This window comes from Sinocyclocheilus anshuiensis, unplaced genomic scaffold, assembly GCF_001515605.1.
Source record: "Sinocyclocheilus anshuiensis isolate Anshui unplaced genomic scaffold, SAMN03320099.WGS_v1.1 scaffold874, whole genome shotgun sequence".
Classification (NCBI taxonomy): Eukaryota; Metazoa; Chordata; class Actinopteri; order Cypriniformes; family Cyprinidae; genus Sinocyclocheilus; species Sinocyclocheilus anshuiensis.
The window spans coordinates 976997-992202 of NW_015538065.1; the positions used below are offsets into that span (position 1 = coordinate 976997).

The following is a 15206-nucleotide window of genomic DNA, read 5'->3' on the forward strand; positions in this document are numbered from 1 at the left end:
ACACACACACACACACACACAAACAAACACACATCCTTTTATAACACTCACATTTTTGTCCTTCATTAAAATATAGCATTTTAGCTAATTCAGCTTAATTCAGCACACTTGGGCATGAGTGTGCAAGTGGAAATTAAATTGTTTACTCTAAAAATAATAATTATTATTTATTTCATACATTTTTAAAAATAAATAATACATTCTAAATAAATTTTTTTTAACAAATCTAACATTAAAAGCTGCACCTACTATACCTCTGACTAAAAAAATCATACAAAATTTAAAAAATCGAAATAAAAATGATTATTTTATATTACATTATATATAAAAGAATGCATATTCTTTAAAGAATAGGGGGTAATGTTGGGGTTTACAAAAATTCAATAGTAGTTCAGTAATCAATATTACTGTAATTTTAACATTTAATTAAACATTTAAATTCAAAAGGTAAAATAAAAAAATTAAACAAAATATGTAAGTGCTTTTCCCTTTTTCTCATAATAGTGTAGTTTGATTAACATTTTAGACAGTGGCAGGTCTACATTTACACTGCAAGGCTTAAGGCACAAATTTAATATTCTTATATATACGTGTGTGATTTATTTGCCCCACCTGTTTACATTCACTTAAGACAAATCGACTGTGCTGCCAAGACGCAAGGCATTCTGACCAAGAAGCACATTTGACCATAGCAAAATATTATTATTCACAGAGCATACATCTAAATATGCATGTGAGTGCTGCAGACAGTGCTAACAATACTGTAGAAAGATTGTTATCGTTACATTATTATTTATTTTAGTGTAGACTTGGTGCTTCTGACATATCTAGTCTGTAGTATTATAGTCTATGGTATGTCTACAGTTAGGTGTTTAGTTAAATGCGAATGTGCGTGACATACAGGGCCAAGATTGTCATCTCTTCTGTCCTGGAATGCTGAGGCGATGCTGTTCTGGACAGCGCTGATCCAGCTTTGGTGCTGTCGCTCTGAATCAGCCTGTAATAAACAGCTCCTACACAAACACACACAGATCCTGTCATTTGGAGCATGGGCGGGTTATGCACAGACTTGTCTAAATGCAGAATAACATATTTACAGGACTGCTTACAGTCTAAATACAGCCAGAACCCAAACGCAAGAACACAGGAATCAGAAAAATGTTGCATGCTCAAAAATACACATACACATTATATTCCAGTTCTGACAGATTTGTGTACAGACAGAGAGACTCACTTGGAGGGAGAGACGACCTCAAAGCAGAATCGTCTGTCTTGTTCACTGCTGGGCTTCACTGTGCATAAACGCAAGTCCTCCACAACAACAGTGATCTGCTCCTGATACAGAGAGACAGAGAGCTTGTTTAAATAAAACAAATGTGGTCTGCATGTGCGGCGTATAATGTCACCAAAAAAGAGAACATTTAAAACAGCCTCTCAATTCTCTATAAATTTCCAATTTCCCAACATTTTGTCTGTGGTTTGTGGGTGTGTAAATGCATCAGTATGTGTGAGTGAATCAATGTGTCATTACTATTATTGGTTAATGCTATGTCATGTCATCCTTACGCTACACAATCTGATACTTACATTATGTTTCTTTTGGTAAACCAACTGGTTCTTCTGAATGGAGAACCAGCGCCTGCAGTATGAACACACACAGACACACACATCATGGTCATGCGAGGCATTAATAATGCAGTCAGGCATATGAATGCAATTCATCTCAGAACTCACAGACTCTGAAATCACACTCATCGAACAAATGTGCAAAATGGAAAGAGTCAAAAGAGCAAACATATCTACAACAGGAAACCATCAGTGTAAAATATAAATGTAAATGAATACATAACTTTAAAACGATATGCCAATAATGAATGAAATAAAATTCTATTGAATTTAAAAAAGAGAAATTGTTCTCAAATGTGCTAATTCAGTCACAAATAACTGCATGATGAGAGACGGACAGAAACACTTGTGCTTGCTCACAAAGTTGCATATAAAATTATTACTCATAAAATAAATCAATTGTCATTTATTACAGCTTTAAAAATATAGCTAAAGAAATGAATGAAAAATAAGTACATTACATTTAGTTTTGTATTAATTTAGTTAGTTTTTAATATAATTACTTTGCCTGTTAAATAAATTCATGTATTAATGTAAATTATTTGTTTTACAATAATGTTAATATTTCTGTGTTTGAATCGCAAATTGCTGGAGTGCTGTACCTGCTCCATGTTTTAAAAGCATTGCTGGCTCTCTTGTACAGGTAACCTTCCATCGCGATGCCATTGGGTGCATCTGGACTGAAGTCCATTATGGAGTCATCATATGACACATCCTAAAGACAGACACACAAATATATCTTCCCTTAGATGCATGTATAGTGTCTTTGTGTACAGATACAATGGTGTGTGTGTGTGTGTCTGAGAGAGAGAGTCTTACTACCTTTTTCTTGACAGCACCATGTCTCTGCTCCATGTCCCTTTTCTCTCTTGCAGAATTCAGGACTAGTTGAGTATACTGGAGAAAAAGAGGAGAAATGACAATCACATTTTACAGTTCAGTCTTGTATTTGTGTCTAAATCAAAGTTATATGGGCACTGTTCACACCACAGTGGCCCAGTTTGTATATGTGTGTGTGTGGATGATGTGCAACATGCAAAAGTCAGTGTGACTGACATTTTAAATGCTGACCTGGGTCACTTTGATATATGCAGAAATAAATCCAATTCTAATCCGATTTTTTCCTTTACGGAAAGTCAGGTTGAAATGAAGTTATTTGATGTTACATCAATCTAATTTTCATCATAACAGCAAGCTTGATTTGTCTTTAATATGACCTATAAATAAAATTATCCATGAATGATGTGCAAATGAATTTATATAAATAAATACAAATGTACATTCATATTATATTTATATACTTATTTACGCATGCAGTCAAGGACAACTATCTTATACCAATTTAAACATGATGTGACAACCTAACAAACATCAGGTTTGAGCTGAAAATCAGAATTGGGCATGTGAACGTTTGGCAGATAGGATAGAAACTCCTGAAAAGATGGAAACTCTTTGAGACTGAGGTTTGGACCATTTAACTAGATCTCAGAATGGAAGTTTAATTGCATATCATACAATTATAAACACATGCACAGAGGCTCAGTCTAAATCCCCACTGCTGTGTATAGGCCTAGTTATTATGTGACTTTTCCAGTCAAGAGTTGTGATGATAAGTCTGCTATAATTGTAGTCTGTCTGGGGTGCGGTGGGTTTTTGGACCACAGTTAGAGTGAAGAGTCAAAGTGCACGTCACTCAGGGCTGAACTGAATGAGAAAGGATGTAAGACATGCTGGCACTTGCTCAACTTCCTGACCTATATCAAGAAGAGTTCATGAAGATCACCTCCACCTTCTCGTTATCTTCCACGGACTTTCCTGTTCTCTCCCCCTCTTTTCCACTCCCTGCTGTCACTTCATCAAAACACTACATTTCCTCTTGTCCCTGGTTCTCTAACACTAAATCTGTAAAAACAGCCACCTCCGATTTTACGTTGCCCCTGTATCCCAACAATGTTTCCATCTTCTCATTTTCAATCTGTATATCGCTCTAAAGAACATCGCTACTATGAATAGGCTCTAGAGATCTCTCTTGACATTTGTCTTGCTAAGCTTTTCACCATTTCCTGTGCTTACAGGAAGCTATGAGCAGGTTCTGTGGTTTTCGCAGGCCAGTAGAAGGTGAGTACGTTTCCTGTCTAAAACTTCTACATTTCAACATTATGCTCCTCAGTAACATCGAGTCATTACTTTGTCAAAACATTGTTGCATAAATAATCTATCTTCAACAGCTTTTAAACATCAAATGAGCAGTTTTTGATCTTGTCTGTAGAATCAAAAGAACACAGATATTAGCAGATCTTAGAATTTGCATTTGACTTTTAAGTCCACAAACTGCAGTTGGGGTTTGTTTATACTCTTGAAAAGTGTTGAGCTGTTTTTCAGGCAGTTTTACAGTTCTGCAAGCACAGAAGTATTTGCCAACACACACAATACCCGTGTGTGATGCATACTGTTTCCTGTTGTTGCTCACTCTGGCAGAAAACTTCCTGTCGTGATGGGCCATCATGTGATCTCTGAATGTACCATCACATTCCTGTCAGTAGACCTTCTGTCCTCTTTCTCAATTCAAACTTTACACTTCAGATTTTTTTAAACTTTGCAACATGATCAATTCGATATGTTTTCCCCTCCAAGTAACACTTGCATTTGTCACACTTTTCCTTTCCTTCCTCTTTTTTCAGTCATGTGTCCAAGCAGCTTTACACGCTTTTGAGATACATATTAGCTGACAGATAAGACTGACAGACACATTTCTTACCTCCTCACTCAGTTGCTTGCGGTAGCTTTCCAGTTCTGTGAGTGACTGGTAGCCTTGCTGGAAGAACAAAGCCTGGGCCTCCATAAGAGAAAGCATCTGACACACATTCACACAGAAGACAAACACACAAGCGACAGTGACTTTAAGTTACCAGTCAGTCCTGATCATTATAATAAGATTCTCAATTATATATTACATTATGACACATACCGCCATTAGAATTTCAGTCTTCTTCCTGGACTCAATGACATTAATCTAAAGTTAAGAGGAAAGAGAATGCCAATAATACATAAGCATTCATAGCTTAATACAAGCAAAAGCAAAAAAAGGATTATTACAATACTCAGTACAAGAACAGAAGCTTCGGGTTTATCCTGGTACACAAAAAATACAATAAATTATTACAATAAATTACTTAATGCAAAGAAAATATGATTTTCTTTGCATTAAATAATAAATCAAATCTGCAAACAACTGGTATGTGATGTGAACCAGAAAATGGCATTCTTTTTAATTTTGAACAATATCTGCAGTGTTTTATAGTTTAAACCCTAATATATTTTATGCATTTTTTTGTGTGTTCAGACAAATGCCACTTAGTACAGTATATTCTTAGGCCACTGTATATGTTTGTACCTGCAGCACATAGTCCAGTGCCCCTGATCTGAAGGCTCTGCGTGTGTTCAGGAGGTTATTGCTGGCTTCTTCCACCTCATGCTGTTTTCCGCGAGGTGCCTGTGCGTTCCTGCTCAGCGCTGCCTCCAGGTTCTCACTGCTACGCTCAAACTCCTTCCGTACATCCTTAAAACGCTTCACATCCCTTCAGGAGAGATACAGCAGGGATAAAGTTAAAGGGTTAGTTCACCCAAAAATGAAAATTCTGTCATTAATTACTCACCCTCGTGTTGTTCCAAACACCCGAAAGACCTTCGTTCATCTTCGGAACACAATTTAAGATATTTTTGATGAAATCTGAGGGCTCTCTGACCCTCCCATAGACAGCAAGGTAACTACCACGTTCAAGGTCCATAGTTCGTGTGACATCAGTGGTTCAACTGTAAAGTTACGAAGCTACGAGAATACTTTTTTGTGCAAAGAAAACAAAAATTACGACTGTATTCCACATTTTCGTCTCTACTGCATCACCTGTGGACGTGCGTTCACGACAGTACCATGATGCGAGCGTGTGGCGGTGTGGTGACCCCGGCGTGATGACGTCATTACGCCGGATCTGGGTCAGCGCCGCCACACGCTCGTGTCATGGTACTGTCGTGAACGCACGTCCACAAGTGATGCAGTAGAGACGAAAATGTGGAATACAGTCGTTATTTTTGTTTTCTTTGCGCAAAAAAGTACCAAGATGCAACTGTGCACAACTGATGTCACACGGACTACTTTGTCGATCATCTTGGTACTTTTCTGGACCTTGAATGTGGTAGTTACCTTGCTGTCTATGGGAGGGTCAGAGAGCCCTCAGATTTCATCCAAAATATCTTAAATTGTGTTCCGAAGATGAACGAATGTCTTACGGGTTTCGAACAACACGAGGGTGAGTAATTAATCACAGAATTTTCATTTTTGGGTGAACTAACCCTTTAATAGTTGCAATAGAACCGTTCTTTCAGAAGAGTCAGTAATAAATGGAAAAATGCATGAGATTTATGAATTATTCTTTACTCCCAAGTTCATGCATATGTTTACAGACAGCTTCATATTATTGGTAGAGTGATACAGTAAAGAAAATGTTCCTTTAGTGAAGAGGCAGAGGAAGAAAACACCTTACTCTTTCACAAAATTCTGTAGCTTCAACTTCACAGACTTTTGTGTGGTTTCAATTACCTCCTGTGGGGAGAGACATCATTCATGGAATGGGACACAAGCCAGAAGAAAAGTAAAAACAGGAACAGGATCTCCAGAGAGATTGTTGGCACATTGGTCACCAGTGGTAACAGTAAAAGTAAAAAGAAAGAACTTGACTCACCTCTTGAGCAGTGACGATGTCTGACAGCTTTTTAGAAAACTTTTCTAAACATTCCTGAAAGAAAGAAGCGCAGCCTCTATTAGGATTCTATTAACTTCAATCAATTTCAACACATATAACTACACAGGAACGTTATTTTCCAATTTTATTTTCAATTCAGCAAACACTTACACTTTTGATCAAGTATTTTTTGTTTTTAAAAAAACGTCTCATGCTTACCAAGGCTACATTTATTTGATCAAAAATACAGGAAAAACAGTAATATTGTGAAATATTATAACAATTTAAAATAATTGTTTTCTATTATAATATATTTTAAAATGTAATTAATTCCTGTGATGCAAAGCTGAATTTTCAGCATCATTATTCCAGTCTTCAGTGTCACATGATCTTTCAGAAATCATTCTAATATGCAGATTTGGTGCTAACGAAATATTTCTTATAATTAATAATGTTGAAAACAGTATAATTATAAATGTCTTTACTGTCAATCTAATGCATACTTGCTGAGCAAATGTATTAATTTCTTTACAAAAAGTAATCTTACTGAACCCAAACTTTTGAACAGTCATATATACAGCTACGGAACAAATTAAGAGACCACTTGAAAATTCTCAGTTTCTCTGCATTTACTAGGTATAAGTTTGAGTAAAATGTTAATATTTGTTTTATTCTATAAAGGTCTGATAACATTTCTTCCAAATTTCAAATAAAAATATTATCATTTAGAGAATTCTTTTTCTTTTGCAGAATTTTTACAATTGTTAAAAAAAAACAAATGCTTTCATTTGTTGTGATTGAAAATCAGGGTTATTCCACCAAATGCTGATTTCTTAACTCCTCTGAAGTTGAAAAATTGTTATTGTGTTGTCTAAAAATAAATATAACATGTCTGAAAACATGGCATCTTTTTTGTTATTTGGTAACACTTTACAATAAGGTGTCATTTATTAACATTAGTTAATGTGTTAACTAACATGAACAAACAATGAACAATACATTTATTACAGTATTTATTCCTCTTTGTTAACGTTAGTTAATAACAATAAAATCATTCATTGTAAGTTCATGTTAGCTCACAGTGCATTAACTAATGTTAACAAACACAATCTTTGATTTTTAAAAATGCATTAGTAAATGCTGAAATTAGCATTAACTAAGATTAATAAATGCAGTAGAAGTATTGTTCATTCTTAGTTCATGTTAACTAATGTTAACTAATGAACCTTATTGTAAAGTGTTACCTGTTATTTTGAGCAACTGTCATTTAATGCTCTAAATGACAACATTATATTTACAAATTTGGAAGAAATGTCATAAGTAGTTTGCAGAATAACACAAAAATTATGTTTTACTCAAACACATAGCTATAACTCCAGATGAATCCAGAGTAAGTGGATTTTCCAGTGGATGTCTTTATTTTTTCCATAGCTGTATGCTCTATGTTTTCTTTTTTCATAATGTCTAGGCACACATATATTCTGTTAGCACTTACATTAGTATTTTCAAATCTTTGTCTCAAATGCTTAAAGGCACAATATGTAAGATTTTTTTATTAAAATATCCAAAAACCACTAGAACAGTGTTATATATTTTGCTGACTTGTGTACTTACATTATCCCAAATGTTTCGAAGAATGTTTAAATCCAGAGAAATAAGCAATTTTACCTAGTGACACGGACCGTGTCCAAAGTGTCATTGTGTCGCCTGCCAATGACGTCATAACCCCTCGATTTCCGGTTTTGTTTTGTAGAAAACATGGAAACACCAAAGACGCTTTAATATGTTGTGCGTTTTATTAGACGGGCGACGACCGCACAGAGTAGCATTATAACAGAACTTTCAAATGTATCTAGTATGATAAAACTACGCACGTACGCACGACCGGAAGGAGTGGAAGTGGTCGACTGTGGCATAATAAAAGCTCCGCTGCTTTCGAACCGTGCGTCGCGCTCGTCTCTCATTAGAAATTGCTTCAGCGGCCTCGTTTCGCTTCGACGGCTTTCAGCCTCACTCTGCTTCATACTACGATGTTAATAAATCTTTAATACATTAGCTCATCCATGAACATGATTTCTGCCCGAGTCCCGTCGGATTGCATCGGCTGTGGGGATGAAGACGACAACTCCCATGATTCCACACTCAGTCACGGCGTCATCAAACTACGCCTTTGTTTCTTTGTTTGTTTTGAATACGCGCCCTCTAGCGGCGAAAACTTACATATTGTGCCTTTAACGCTTCCAACCCAATATTTTACACTACACTGGTCATTTTTGTTGTTTCTCATATTGATCTGGAATCTACTGTACAGTCATATGTGTAATTATACAGTTCTGGAATTGACAATAATTTTGTATCACTTCCTTCTTATTTTGATGCTGTTATGGGTGATCACATGTTCGTTTACAGCTTCAGGTATCAGCTAGCCCACGTGGGTTTTGTGTACAGTTGCAGGACTGTTGATACACTCACCCCCATGGTTCGGTCCTCAGAACAGTGGTGTCCCAGCTCTTTGAGGCCATTTACAAAGCTCTTACTGTTCTGGCAATAGGCACGGCCTGCATCCAGCATAGTGTGGCACTGTTTCACCAACTACACAAACACAGGTTTTTTCCAGAAGGTTAAATAATGTCATGTTATTCATAACATACACATAAACCTCATGAAAACTTCCGAAACAAATTTTGTGAGCAATTGTTAAACCAATTATCATGAGATGAATAGTGTGGTTTGAAACAGTCCAGTCTAATAAATTCAAGGGAAATTATCTTGAATTGTGGTTAAAAGCTTTTCAATTGGCAATTCCTCTTTGTAGTTCCTCTGTATAACACTATATCTCTTCACAAGACCATAGAGCGGGAGACGCACGCCAGAAGAGAGGAACAATGACTTTGTTTCAATTTAGGGAATTGAGCATTGAAGGTCAAACACATAAACCCTGCGGCAATGATATTTGGGTGTCTATTGTGTATTTATAGTGTGAGTCTAAATATGAGACTGCGTTCTGTTATGGTTTAAAACAGAAGCAGAGACTTTTGTACACATTCTGAAGAAAATGTGAGTGGGTGTGGTGCTTGAACATGCAAAACTCACTGCAGACAAATCTCTAGATATGACGTCAGTATAAGTCTATGGGATTTTTTTCACCTGTTATATGTTTTATCATTCACAAGGTGCAAGGACATAAGTTTGAGCACTTAGAAAAGTAGTACTTCTTTCACTTTTCTCCTCAACAAGCCACATGTTTTGAGCTGTCAATAATGTCCATAGTAGAACGAGTTATGTGCTGACATTTAAATCTAAGTGTTGTTGGTTTGTTCATAAGTATGAACATTATTCAGAGTGATTCTGCACCTAATGATTAGTCTCTCAGCATTTCCTCACCTTCTCGAGTCTCGTCTCCAGCTCATTGACGTTGACCTCCACCTTCTCGATTTCTGCCCTGTTGAAACATAGCACATATTTTTCACACACTGAACTGAAAAAAGAATGATATCCCATTTAACTTAACTCAACCTGTTAAAAACGCTACATTTGCTTGCACAAAACACAACCAAGTTAGTCGAGGAAACTATTGTTTCATTCAGTAGAGCTGTGTGACTGTGTGCATATATATCTGTATTCAAATGTGGATTTGTATCAGTGAATCTTCGCTTATGTGTGACTGACAGACTTTCTCAAAGAACACAGAAAAATAGCTCAGCTCTTTGTGGTTTCCTGCTTTTTCACACATACAGTACAGACAGAGAGAAATATGATGCTTATATTCTTCAACTCAAAATTTAATGTAATTATTAACACAGAAACAGTAATATTACAAAACATTTTAAATTTTTACTTTTTTATTTTTTATTTACCATACTATGTGTTATTTAAAGGTCCCATATTTTACACCTTTCTGGAGTTTTATTTTAGGTTTTGATGTCCTTAAGAATATATATTTGCGGTATAAGTACCAAAAACCATCTCAATATATTTTTTACAGCTCCTCTCTCAGGAGCTCTGCTGAGAACAGGTCGATTTTGGTCTGTCTAATTAATATTCATGAGCTTCTCTTCTGATTGGCCTGTTGTTTTCTGAGTGACGCACGGCCAGGCCAACCACAGGTAACTAGGGTCAGCCGACGTCACAGCGCTAGCTGGAGGCAGCAAAACAAAGGGGAAACTGGAGGCGGCCCATTTAAATCAGTGCAGATTCGGCTACATAAGGAGCTTAAAATATCATCTTGTTGTGATGTTGGGTGCCAGAATCGACGTAATACAGCCTCAAATTAGAAATTTGATCGCATATCTGCTGCCACTGCCAGACAAAAAACCGACGACAGCTGTGGTTAAATGCGATAAAACGAGCAGACTGGACAGAAACGCTGTCAAAAATGCTCGCTTTTGCAGCGCACACTTCTTATCAGAAAAGGTTCAATAAAGTATTGTCTTTTGTTGTTATGGGCGCGTCTACAGATTTCTTGCCATATGTCTATGTTTCTTGCATCTCACGACTATGTCGTGTATGAAATAATGTCTGTGTGCATGTGTGTAAAACAACAAACTGACGATTTATATATAATCATTTGTAATTGTATATACATTGTTGTGATTAATTGTGGCTGGAACAATAATGTAGCTGTAAAAATAGTTGCCTGCTGAAATTGAAATGTATATACATCTTCATCATGACTAGATAGACACGGTGAGTTTGTCTTTACTATACACATTAGATGTGATCCACCGCATAGTAACAATCCTGTCAGATCGTCCATCCGTTGAGTAAGAGTGTAACGTTGGTCGGCCGATCTGGTTTCGTGGTTAAAGTTAACCTTTTTGACATGTTTCCGTGTTGTTGTTGCTCAGCAATAGCATGGACGCGATGTTGTCTGGGGGTTTGGCAAAAGGAGAGTGGGACGGTGGGCGGTGCTCGGGGTGGGGACTGCAGGCGGTGACTGTGTAGTTCTGACGTCAACTTTTTACGGAAGTCACAACGGTTCGTGAAAAATCACAGCTACTTTATGCAGGCGGTGTGCATTTTACTGTGGACTGACTGTTTTGAAACTTATATGGTAGTTACATAGCACCTAGATCTCAGTTATCATGAAAAAAGCCAGGAAATTTCAGTTTTGACAATATGGGACCTTTAAGTAAAGCCTGGAAAACATGATATGATTTTTGCTCAAATTTACAGTCTAGGCGAGTCAACGCTAGTTGCTGAAAGTCTGCAAAGCTGACCGATTTCACAGAAAATCGCATAGTGTATGATGATCACAGACTCTGATTTTTTTAGCTTCAGACTACGATTATATCCAGTTGAAGAATATTAAGCATGTTTGAGATGTCAAGACATTTTTTAAACACATTGTTTTCAATAATCATGCATCTCCTAGCAAAGAGGATTGTGGTCGACATGATTTGAATTTGTGTGTGATCTTCAGTCGTTTAGTCTATGATGCCCAGTTTCTGTAACCATTAACAAAGTTGGTAAGTGTATAATGCCTAGTGTTTTAGAATCTGTAGTGTATTCCAGCCTTAATGTGAGCTTACATGGATGTGTATTCATCATAAACGCACTTTTTTGTGCATAAATGTGTGTGTATATTGAAGAAAAAGTTGTAGCTTCCGAAGCAATCCACCCCTAAAACACACTTCCTGTCTCCTGTTTACCATTTCAGTATCTCTCGTCTCACTTCCTGCTCCCCCACCACTACCCAGCCGTCACTTAGCAACCGGAGGAAGCCGCAGTCTGAAGTAAACTAGGCCTCGAATGTGTTCAAGCCAGTGGCCTTCTTACACCTTCATGCGAACTCTTTCTTTTTCAGTTGCATTCTGTGTATGAAGGTCAAAAGCATCCATGCGCGGCTGTACATTTGTTGTAGATATGTTCCACATGTTCTGTATGTTTAGATCCGCATATGACAGATGAAAAGGGATATTGTGTGTTTATACAAGTACATTTCTGAGTGGTGATGACCTAATTTTTGAACTCGCTACACCCTCTGAGTCTGTTCCCTCTGCAGCCACTAAAACATGGCACTCAAACTTTCCATTATGCTGCCCACTAAAATCTCCAGCCAAACCAGAGAAAGAAAGAAAGAAAGAAAGAAAGAAAGAAAGAAAGAAACTTTCAAGTCAAATAGTGATTTTAAAACAACTCAAAACGTGTTATTCTTATTACAATATCCTTTAAAAAAATTATTTTCTAGACAATATATAATAGCATTATATATTCACGTAAATGGTAAAAAAAAAAAAGGCCATCAGAGTAAAAAAAAATTAGGTTACACTTTATTCCGATAGTCCACTTTAGACATTCCACTAACTATAAGTAACTTTGTAACTACATGTCAACTACATGTCAGCTAATTCTCATTAATTTGCAACTACATGTCTACTAACTCTCAGAGTAGACTGTTAGGGTAGGTTTAGGGTTAGTAGAATAAGCTGACAAAGAAAGAGTTAGAAGATATTAAGCAGACAGTCTACTAATACTCTACTAACTGCTAGTTGACTTGTAGTTGCAAAGTTACTTACTGTTAATAGAATGTCTAAAGTGGACTATCGAAATAAAGTGTTACCAAAAATTCCCCTCCTACTGTCCACAGAGCCACTTAATCATCATCCCATTCATTCCTTCTGTATGGACCTAAGCAAATTCTTTCCAGTGCTGTGCGCTACATTAACCGTTGCGGCTACATTCAGGGCTGATCTGAGATCAGTTTTAATCAAGCACGTCTGGGCCAAAACCATTAAGCTGAACTCATTGACCTGATCCTGGAACTGCTTGGAAAGAAACCTGCTATGTCATTGCTTCTGCATATGACAGTGAAGTTTATAATTTTAATGTGGTGCACGTGACCTGTCTTTTGTGTGTGTGTGTGTACTGGTTTATATATCCTGGTGGGGACTTAAACCTGACTACACACAGACTCGTGGGGACTCGTGTCACGGTGGGGACCTAAATTGTGGTCCCCATGGGTACAAAAGTTTATAAATCATACAGAATGAAGTTTTTTGAAAATCTAAAAATGCAGAAAGTTTCCTGTGAGGGGTAGGTTTAGGGGTAGGGTTGGTGTAGGGCAATAGAAAATACTGTCTGTAGAGTAGAAAAACCATTACGCCTATGGGATGTCCCCACAAGGATAGCTGACCAGACATGTGTGTGTGTGTGTGTGTGTGTGTGTGTGTGTGTATATATATATAATTATTATTTTGCGACTATTTTCTGTTGTTTAAATATTTGTAATATTTGATATTAAAAAACAGAGTAGCTTACCTGAATCGCGGGGAGTCTTTTAGGCATTCTTCAAAATCCAGTTTGACGGTCATTTTGGTAATTACAAAGAACCCAGTCGATGCGAGCTATTCTTTTAATTCCTCACAGTTCTGTATGTGGTGTGCCCTAAGAGAGTTCCTTTACGCTGTAAACGTCCAACGCTGTGAGGCCACTGGTGTTGACAACATCAGTCTTCGTTTAGAAAAGATGAATTAAACCAGTCGTTTCCATTGGATGGTTTCGCTATAAACATCAGTCGGGTGTTGCCTTGTGAAAGCAAAAAGCATCTTCTCAAAACTAAACCCAAAGTTTGTTTCCCCGGTAATTCACTTGTCACAGAAATAAAATAAAAATAATTCGTGAATAGCATAAATATAAAAAGAACGAGTAAAGTTACTGGTAAAAGAAAATTAAGTAACCCGTACCGATAATTATGGCCTCATCTCTTATTAAATTTTCAAGAGCACGCTTTCATTACACGTTCCATTCTGCGCATTTCATCCGTTTATTAGTCCATAGATTCGTAGTTTATACATCGATATGTGCTTCAGCTCATCAAACTGCATGTCCGTGTTCGTTTCCCTTGAGAGACTAAACTTTTTTCTCGCTGTTGAATGTGCCTCAGTTGGTCCACCCCCCTTCGCGCGAGCGCACTTTATTTCCGGGATTCGGATTTTGGTGCACCGACAAATTCAGGAGAGATTAACACTTATTTAGTATTCTTCTAATGTTATTACTGATTATTTATGTTTTAGGTGACCAAATGTCGTTTACTACAAAATATCTTGTTTTAAGCATTTTGCTTTAGTCTCATATTGCCTAGTCATTTATTTCATAACGAAAAGACAAGTGAATGATTATCCCTCCACATCCCAGTTTCAGATGAAGGCTTTTTCAGGGAGTGTTCCCCACAGTTTCTAACAGCACGTGTCAACAAAACCACACTGCTTTTGTCACTAAATCTGCTAGCAGCTTATCCATACTTGTCCCGGTTAGACCTGTTGTTCATAAGAAAGCCCCACCTGACAGCAGTGAACGCAATCAAGCCAAAACCGAAACACAGGCAAAAGCTGCGAGTCAGAGATGTAAATTTAAAATAATCCCATGCAGCAACTGTACACCTATTACGTCTAACATATGCAGGCTAAATTAAGCCTTTACCAACATTGACCTCTCTCCCTGTCTATTGATGTAAACAAAATAGTAGCAAGTCCTCTACTACAATATAAACTCAGTGTACACATTTTAGCATAATGGTAAACTAATGTATACAGAAACATCAAAAACAGGGTTTCTGTATGTTTTATTGAGGTAAATGTATGACTTTTCAAAGACCGTTTTAAGACCAAGTAAAAAAATAAAAATAAATTGAAGGGAACACAACACATCAATATGTACTCTACATGTAAATGTTTATGGAAACGAGTTTTGAAAATGGTAGAAAATTAGCAACACTTTTTAAAGTTTGGAAATACAACTTCCAACAGATTACTTTTCAATTAATTAAAAAAAAAATGCTTGAATACCTGTATTCCCAACCAATATGGAAATACCTTTTACAAACTCCTGAACACACTGCAA

General features: G+C 36.8%; 1 protein-coding gene across 1 annotated transcript in view; it reads right to left on the minus strand.

Annotated features, from left to right (window-relative positions):
• LOC107683535 (arf-GAP with coiled-coil, ANK repeat and PH domain-containing protein 1-like) overlaps positions 1–14227 on the minus strand; it is a 22044-nt gene extending 7817 nt beyond the window's left edge. The window contains exons 1-14 of the mRNA XM_016479604.1: positions 14051–14227; positions 13626–13892; positions 9750–9807; positions 8838–8957; positions 6366–6419; positions 6168–6226; positions 5021–5204; positions 4595–4639; positions 4385–4480; positions 2449–2523; positions 2229–2341; positions 1588–1639; positions 1235–1335; positions 902–1013 (exon numbers count right to left, since the gene is read on the minus strand). Of these exons, the coding sequence (XP_016335090.1) occupies positions 902–1013; positions 1235–1335; positions 1588–1639; positions 2229–2341; positions 2449–2523; positions 4385–4480; positions 4595–4639; positions 5021–5204; positions 6168–6226; positions 6366–6419; positions 8838–8957; positions 9750–9807; positions 13626–13678 (1122 nt within the window). The 5' untranslated portion in view covers positions 13679–13892; positions 14051–14227. The remainder of the gene's footprint in view (positions 1–901; positions 1014–1234; positions 1336–1587; positions 1640–2228; positions 2342–2448; positions 2524–4384; positions 4481–4594; positions 4640–5020; positions 5205–6167; positions 6227–6365; positions 6420–8837; positions 8958–9749; positions 9808–13625; positions 13893–14050) is intronic.
• Positions 14228–15206: the final 979 nt, after the last annotated feature.